Consider the following 8,348-nt stretch of genomic DNA (forward strand, 5'->3'; position numbering starts at 1 on the left):
CAACGCGGTAAAATGAATGTCTTTTAAAAACCTTAAAGCTCGGAGAACGTGCAGAAAACCCGTGGGAATTCCTGGTGTGTACTCATAGAGTGCGTGCATGCAGGCGGGGTCGACTCACTATATCATAGCAATTTGATGATGATGATGATGATGACGACGGCAGCGACGACGATGAGGATAATGATAATAATAATGATTCATTTAACCCTCCCAAGGCAAATCCGAACCGAAGGGAGCCTGCTGCTCACACCAGGCGGAGTGACCCGAGGCACATTCCCTCCTGCCGCAAGAGGAAAACTCCATGGTTCTTTCCAAGTCGTAGAAGATACTGCTGTTTTAGTGGGATCGAAGGCTGCTTATGCTACACTCTCTAAATCCTAAATAAGTTCTCCATACCAAAAAAAAAAAAAAAAAAAAAAAAAAAAAAAAAAAAAAAAGCAGGGAGGGGAGAGGATGAGGAGTTGGGGGCTGTAAAATGAAAACTTCCAGGATATGCCTGAGTCCTAAAGTTTCAAACCACCTGGGAAAAGCGAGAGTCCCTGAGGCTTACCTGATGATAAACTGTGTCAAACAAACTCAGGCCTTCCTGAGGTCCGCACAACATTTGCCCCAACAGCCCCTGAGCCTCCATCCTGTGTCCAGCCAAATTCCTGGAGGACTTTTAAAGCAAATACCTAGACTCTTTGCCCAGATACACTATTTTAATTTTTAAAAATTTGGTCAATAGAGTTACATTCAAAACGGGCTCTTACACAGGGATGTCAATTGCGTTTTGAAAGTATTTTGTAATCCCCATCACTTTTTCAAAGCTACGCACCCAACTATACAGAGCTGAAGCAGCTGCATAGGGAAGATCAAATCAAATTTCGACCTAACTCTCGGGAAACTGGGGGGGCAAGGGTGTGTTTTCATTATTATAACCCATGCAACCAACCCCAGGTAGTGCTAAGCGCAGGAAAAGGGTCGGTTTCACGGGAAAGCCATGCCTGAAACTACCTAACAATACAAACCGGATACAACGCAGAGGAAACAGAATACCCCAGATAAGCAATTTCCATGTCAAACATCATCTGCGCGGCTGCTCCATCTGCGAACGTGAGTGGTCGCCTGGCTCTCTGCTCCGCGGCGGCAGCCTCCTCATACCTTCACACGGCGCACACCGGCCGGCGCGTCCTGCTCCCTGCCAGTGGCCGAGGCTCTTCCCCCTCGCCCAGTCTGGAGCTGGAAGTGATTCCTATTGGCCAAGGTGTCCATGTAAATAGGTGTGAAAGAAACCAGAGCTGGCCGGGCTCTCCCCTCTCGCTCAGTGCCCTCCCTCTGCAGCCCCCGCTCCCCCTCCTCCTCCTCCTCCTCCCAAGGCGATTGTCATATGATAGCTAAGAAGTGGCACATTAATGAAGCGCCGCTACAGGGGTCTTTTCTGCTCCTGTCACCGCTTAAAACTATCAGATGGTTCGAGGGAGGACATGGAGGCAGCCACCTAGCTCAGCAGAGACACGGAGCCCACAGCAGCGCCCTCCGGAGCCCTAGGCCGTCGCTGCCACCATCCGCGCCGGGACCCGGCAGCCGAGCTGGGCCGCCCGCAGGACGCGCCAGAAGCGTCGCGGACCGGGCGGCTCGAGACGCTGCGGGGCTGAACTCAAGAGCCCAGGTTCGCGCGGAGTCCAACTGGACCCGGACGCCGCGCGAGGGGTGCACGCTGAGGCAGAAGCGGCGCGCAGCGGCGCCATCCTGGATGCGGACGCGCAACTTGGAGCAACTTTAAGGTGAGCAGTTCTCTGTTACTTCCCTGTCCCCAGTTCTTGCCCCAGGCCCGACTTACTTGCCGGCTATCCTCGCGCGGTTGGCCGGCTTCCCCTCCCGCGCCCCCTGGCTGGGTCCCATTCAGCCCGCAAAGTTGCAGGCGAAAGAGCGCGGGCGCCGGCTGATCCAGAGCCGCAGCCCCCACCCGGCACCCCCCGAAGTCTGTTACTTGGCTTGGCTGACCTCGTGGTGTCTCGGTGCATCCACGCTACCTTCCCTTACTACCGCCCCCTTCCTAGACCCGAGCAGTCCGCCGACCCGCGCGGACCCAGATCAAGAAGAGGGCGAGGAAGAAGATGCCTCGGCCCGGCCGCAACACGTACAGCGACCAGAAGCCGCCCTACTCATACATCTCGCTGACCGCTATGGCCATCCAGAGCTCGCCCGAGAAGATGCTGCCGCTGAGCGAGATCTACAAGTTCATCATGGACCGCTTCCCCTACTACAGGGAGAACACGCAGCGCTGGCAGAACAGCCTCCGCCACAACCTCTCCTTCAACGACTGCTTCATCAAGATCCCGCGGCGGCCCGACCAGCCAGGCAAGGGCAGCTTTTGGGCGCTGCACCCCAGCTGCGGGGACATGTTCGAGAACGGCAGCTTCCTGCGGCGCCGCAAGCGCTTCAAGGTGCTTAAGTCCGACCACTTGGCGCCCAGCAAGCCAGCCGACGCGGCGCAGTACCTGCAGCAGCAGGCCAAGCTGCGGCTCAGTGCGCTGGCGGCCTCGGGCACGCACCTGCCACAGATGCCCGCCGCTGCCTACAACTTGGGCGGCGTGGCGCAGCCCTCGGGCTTCAAGCACCCCTTCGCCATCGAGAACATCATCGCGCGGGAATACAAGATGCCTGGGGGGCTGGCCTTCTCCGCCATGCAGCCGGTGCCCGCTGCCTACCCGCTCCCCAACCAGTTGACTACCATGGGCAGCTCTCTGGGCACCGGTTGGCCACATGTGTATGGCTCCGCGGGCATGATCGACTCGGCCACCCCGATCTCCATGGCGAGTGGCGACTACAGCGCCTACGGCGTGCCACTGAAGCCACTGTGCCACGCAGCGGGCCAGACGCTGCCTGCCATCCCCGTGCCCATTAAGCCCACGCCGGCTGCCGTGCCCGCGCTGCCTGCGCTGCCCGCGCCCATCCCCACCTTGCTCTCGAACTCGCCGCCCTCGCTCAGCCCCACTTCCTCTCAAACAGCCACCAGCCAAAGCAGCCCCGCCACCCCCAGCGAAACGCTCACTAGCCCGGCCTCCGCCTTGCACTCGGTGGCGGTGCACTGACCCGCAGGAGCCGGCGCTCCTTCTCGTTCTCCTCCCCACCACCTCACTCGCCTTCCCAGACTCCCAGTCCTGCCCGCCCCAACCCGGGACTGCCACCCTAACTCGTCCATTTCACCTTAGGCCAACCCGCCTTGCCTCAAGAGAACTTTGTTTTGGACCCAGGAGACAAAACACAAACTTGCAGATGGGCTGGGAGGCGCGTGGGAGTTGTCCTCTCCCCCACGACAGGGAAGGCCGGGGCCACCAGAGACGAGCCATTCCCTCCCTGGGGCCCCGAAACCCCCTCCCATTTGACCGGTGGGGGAAATCCTGCCACCCGCTCTTCGCCGAGAAAAGCGCGTCTTCCCTCCTCCGCCCAGATCAGCGGAGCTCTGAACTCTGCGCAGTTTCAAGACTAGAGAAACTGCCTCAGAGGTTTCCCGGAACAGATTCCCCCAACCCCCTCCCCGCCCCCCGCGAGGGCTGCAACCGCGCAGGGGAGGGCCGGATCTCTTTACGTCTTGGAAATCTGCAGCAAAAAGGAGCCACTAATCTTCCTACCCTACTCGCCTCCGCCCATCCGGCAGGGGCTGGGCAGACCACAGCTTCCCCGGGTTGCGGCCCTGCCTCCCGGGCTTCTGCGGAGATTTTGTTGTTGTTTGGGGTTTTTGTTTCCTTCCAGAGGCTCCAGGCGCTGGGAGTTAAGAAAGAGGCTGCCAAGCTGAGAAGGCGACGTTCGTCCTCACACAAGCAAAACAAAACTAAAAGTAACCCTGTATTGTTTACAAAGCGCCCGGTAATATGTAAACGGTGAACTTGAATCCGTCTTGCTAGGCGGACGATCGGGCAAAGCCCACATTATAAGTACCTGTTGTAATGTGAATGTTTACCCTTTATTTCTGGCCAGGTTTAGGGGAGGGAAGGGGGAATGGGAAAGTTAATTGGGATGTTAACTTTCCGATTACTTAGAGACCTTTTTAGTTATTTATTGTATTGTTGGGGTGAAAAAAAAAAGGAAAGAAAATGAAATAAGCCCAAACCAGGAAAGCATCAAGGGCAACACGGGAAGAACTCAGATAAGCTGACTGGTAATGAAGGGATGTCACCGGATCGCTCTCCCACGGACAAGTCTTTCTGTTTGCTACCAGAACTTTTCCAAGAAGCTAAAGGGCTGCAAAGAGATGTAAATACTTGTGAATAGGAATGATTATACACTGTGTAAAATGCACTTTTGTTTGCTGTATTCCTTTAGAATCTTAGATAATTGGCTGGAAAACGAACTGTTGTTCTCATGTGACCTGCTTAAGTTAAGAAAAAAAAGTAGTAGTGTCATCAGAGCTGTAAAATTTTTACCTTTCATTTTCCCTCCCTGTACAGAATTAGCATGACATTTAAAATATTGATGTTCTTGTTCTCAGCATGCCTGTTTTAAAACAAAGGATTTTAAAAAAGGTGTCTACATTAAATTATGACCTAGTCCAAATAATATTTTCTCATTAAAATATGTAAATTCAAATTTTAGTTTTGTGTGTTTTTGAAGAGTTGCTACAAACAATAATTGTACAAAAGATGGATGCATTGCTTCCCTAAGCATGCTTTCCGCAGTACACTGAGTAATATGCCTTTTTCACATCATGTTGTGAAAACAGTCAAACCTCCTCTTATGCACTTGCAGACTGTGGGAGATATGATTTAGACAGAATTTTGGAGGTATTTGTGTATAGGGAAAAAGGAACAGACTATTTCTATTAAAGATCAGGTGCACAGGTACAGTGGTGAAAGAAAACTGTTTTTGAAACAATAAGTACTTTATATGTATTTTTGTCTATGTTAAAATATACATTTTATGAAATACAGCACTTCTATAAATATAAGGCTCATGTAGAAATCAGGTAAAAAATATGGAGACTTAAAAATTAAAAACAGACTGGCTTACTCAGTGCTTATATTCTGATGCATCTTGTTTAGTGTGAGTATTCAGTTCCTGGCTCCTTTACTGCAGCTGTTAAAATTTTTTAAATAGAAATTACCTAAAGTTTCACCTTCATGTCAAGAAATCTGTTCACTTTGAACTGAACAGATTTCTTTCACTCCTTCCTCAGAAAATAATGCTTGATGCATTTATTTTAAAGATGTAAATGAAGTTACTTCAAATGCCTGACTTTAAGTATTTACTTTTCTTCATATTTTTGCAGAGAATTAAAATTTGCCAAGAATTTATGGCTCAAGGCTAACTGACATTTTATTGAAAGGGTCACAATATTTCCAGAGTGAGATGTGTATTCAACTAATGAAGTTACAGGACAAAGAGAAACTTAAATGGTGATTAACACTTCACTGTGTAAAATGATTAAACAAGAGACCCTTGTGCAACACAGAGAAACTCACTTAGAAACCACGATCACTGTACTTCATAGGAGGATCCTTAGCACCTTCGACCATTATATATTTAGAGGACTACCTGGAAAACAACTCGGGATTAATGCAAAGGGTAATTAATCCTGTTCTGACCATTTTTTAAAAAGAAGGATCCCACACACAGCCAAAAAAAAAAAAAAAAAGGTGGAAAATAAATGAATCATTGAACTGATTAAAATGCATGAAGCTACTAAAGCTCGTCAGACAGGGGACAACTAAACTCATTCATCAAGCCCAATTCACAATTATATCAACAAGATCAGCTAAAGAAAGCCTGGAAAACTTAACCACCCTGAGCTAGGAAACTCTTAAAACTTTGTTCTCAATAAGAAATCATATGCATTTTTTAAAAAATTAAATACATTTTCACAGTTTCCTGCAAAAGAAAATTAAGGCCATCTCTGGAATATGCTAATCTCACTGAATTTAGTAACATGAATTCCAGCTGGGGATGAAGGAAGTATAAAGGGCTAACATGGGCCTCAAACATTTTCTAAATCATCAGCTTAGATAAATGTTCCTCTTATAACAGGCACTAGAATTCAAGATAAGTGATGTGCACATACACACATTTAATACCTAGAGGTAAATAAGATACAGATCCTATTTCTGATTTTTAGCAAAGGAGAGATTTCAACTCAGTATTTGAAAATGCTCTTTTCAGCTGGTAAGTTCGTCATGGTGTATTGCAAAGAATGAAATAACTTGGGCATTGTGAGCCCTCCTTTCACAAATGCAGGCATCTTTTCTCAGACAAAGTTGAATGAGTAAAGTAAAAAAATCCATTGATGATATTTTGACCTTGATCAGAAATCCAAAGGCAGTCCAAACACATATGCCTGCATCCTACTTCATCCCCACCTCACCCCCCAGCTTTGAGACTTACGCCCTGTTTAGCTGAAGTGCCCCACAAATAAGGAAGTTTATAACTATGATACCTTCAATGGCTCTCTTTGTCATGTTAAATCTTTTCACCTGGCTCAAGTCCAAAGTCAATACACACAGTTTTAAAATAAAACTGGAAGAGAGAATGCCACGGAGTGGGAAGGTGTCTATGTGGGACTTGTCCTGAGAACTGAGATAGGTGATATTATTTTCTCTTTTGTAAATTCAAGCAGTATTATTTCTTAGATTTAGGGTTTTGTGTCTGGAAACCTGGCTTTTCTGTTATTTTTGGTTTTTTACATGATTCTGCATTCAACTGAGTTTTTAAACAGGATTCTCTGTGATTTGAGGAGGCGCTTACACAACGAATGAATTTCATGCACTTTCTCAAGAGAGAAGCTACAGAAGTTCTCACTGTTTCTACAACCTGATTTGGGGGATTTGAAAAGTCTGATGAGTAGTGCTAGAAAATGATCATCAACATGGTTTCAATATTTTAGCAGTGAGATTAATTCCTTTAAAGGGATGAGATCATTGAGGGTCTTGGAAGCATACATGTGGCCAGGTGCTCAAAACGGATGAGGTGGGTAGCAGGAGGGAGGAAGATCCCAAGCCGATGCTGCAGACAGTAAGATTTACATTTGTTTATGCAAGACTGGGGACACTGGAGGGCTGCAGAGTGTAGGGGTGAGGAAAGGGTTTATACTTTTACAAATGAAAATGCCCTTTGTAAAAGGTATTCAGCTAAGAAACAGAAAGGATCAGGATCTATTCTTAAATTCTTAATATAAATGTCAATTAATTTTTTTCTCCTAAAAGCCACATATGCACAGAGACATCCAAACAAAAACAAAACAAAAACAACCCAACCCACCGGCTGTGAAGCCTCAAAGGGGATGCATTTGTTTCGTTTAAACTAACAACAAATTATCTAATTAATATGTTTCAATTACAGCATGAAAGGCACAGCCCCTGGACCGCCCGCCGTGGAGGCACAATAGCCCCAGAGCCCACTCTAGGAATTTACAATAACTTCACATCTGTTTCTTTATTTTCCACTTTTTGAGTCTAAAACTCCTCTCAAGATTACTTCAAACCACGGCCTCAGTTATGAAATATGTCCCCGTGTTAAGGGGGATGAGACTTTGCCCACGGATGCTTCATTTGCAAGCAAAAAAAGTGAAAGCCCATTGAAGAGCATTAAACAAATATATTAGAATTCTGTCACTTTATGCAATTGAGTAGATCAAATGAAGGGTCTCGGCCACTTCATTCACTCTCATTCACTCGAATAGAAAATGCAAAGAATAGCAATCCGAGACTGGGCCACCGATGTAGATTTAGCTCCTTTTTACTGGGAGACAAAAAGGCTGAATTTTCACAAACACATTGCTGACTCGGGGACTAGGAAACCGGCACTGGAACCCCTTTGGAATTTAAATTCATTTTATCTTCCTCTCTCTTTGGGGGAATCTGTTTGCACTACAGTGCAAGATGCAGCAGGCATCCTCTGGCTTCTGAAAAAATGGGGGAGGGGAAGAAAGTGAGTGGGGCAGGCAATGTGGGACTTGGGAGCCTCAAGGAACTCTTAGTGATCAACAGTCAGGTCTGAGATAACAAGTTTACTTTAAACAAACTTTTACCTATGTCAATATAAACATCATCATATCATGCACATCCCCAAGTCTACCTCCTTGCTCTGTTTGGAGCACATAAACTGCTTGTTTTCAAAAACCAGAATCACATCCGGGTCATCAAGTTTTCTTCTTTCAACTAACATATCTGGTCTTTGGTGTCACAACAGAATTGATAGCTGAGCTTGCAACCTCATCTCTCCCCTCCCCTCCCCTCCGCTCCCCTCTCCTCTTTCTCTTCTCTCTCTTTTGCACACACACACACCCCACTTTCTGTTAGTTACCCTATCTGAGCACGGTGATAGTTAAACAGGTTACATTAAAACCAGGAGATGGGTTACTCTTTGGTTAGAAT

At 47.4% G+C, this 8,348-nt stretch overlaps 1 protein-coding gene across 1 annotated transcript; it reads left to right on the top strand.

The window, feature by feature from the left end:
• The first annotated feature begins 1,444 nt into the window (after positions 1-1,444).
• Positions 1,445-4,572, top strand: FOXB1 (forkhead box B1). Its single transcript, XM_012442989.2, has 2 exons — positions 1,445-1,766; positions 2,043-4,572. Exon 2 carries the CDS (start codon positions 2,100-2,102, stop codon positions 3,075-3,077), a length of 978 nt encoding a protein of 325 aa, XP_012298412.1. The 5' UTR covers positions 1,445-1,766; positions 2,043-2,099; the 3' UTR covers positions 3,078-4,572.
• Positions 4,573-8,348: the final 3,776 nt, after the last annotated feature.

This window comes from Aotus nancymaae, unplaced genomic scaffold (genome assembly GCF_030222135.1).
Source record: "Aotus nancymaae isolate 86718 unplaced genomic scaffold, 86718_ANA_hifiasm-v0.15.2.pri h1tg000041l, whole genome shotgun sequence".
Classification (NCBI taxonomy): domain Eukaryota; kingdom Metazoa; phylum Chordata; class Mammalia; order Primates; family Aotidae; genus Aotus; species Aotus nancymaae.

Bases quoted from the DNA above. Each gene is read 5' to 3' on its own strand.
- FOXB1 (XM_012442989.2), top strand. From the start codon at position 2,100: ATGCCTCGGCCCGGCCGCAACACGTACAGCGACCAGAAGCCGCCCTAC.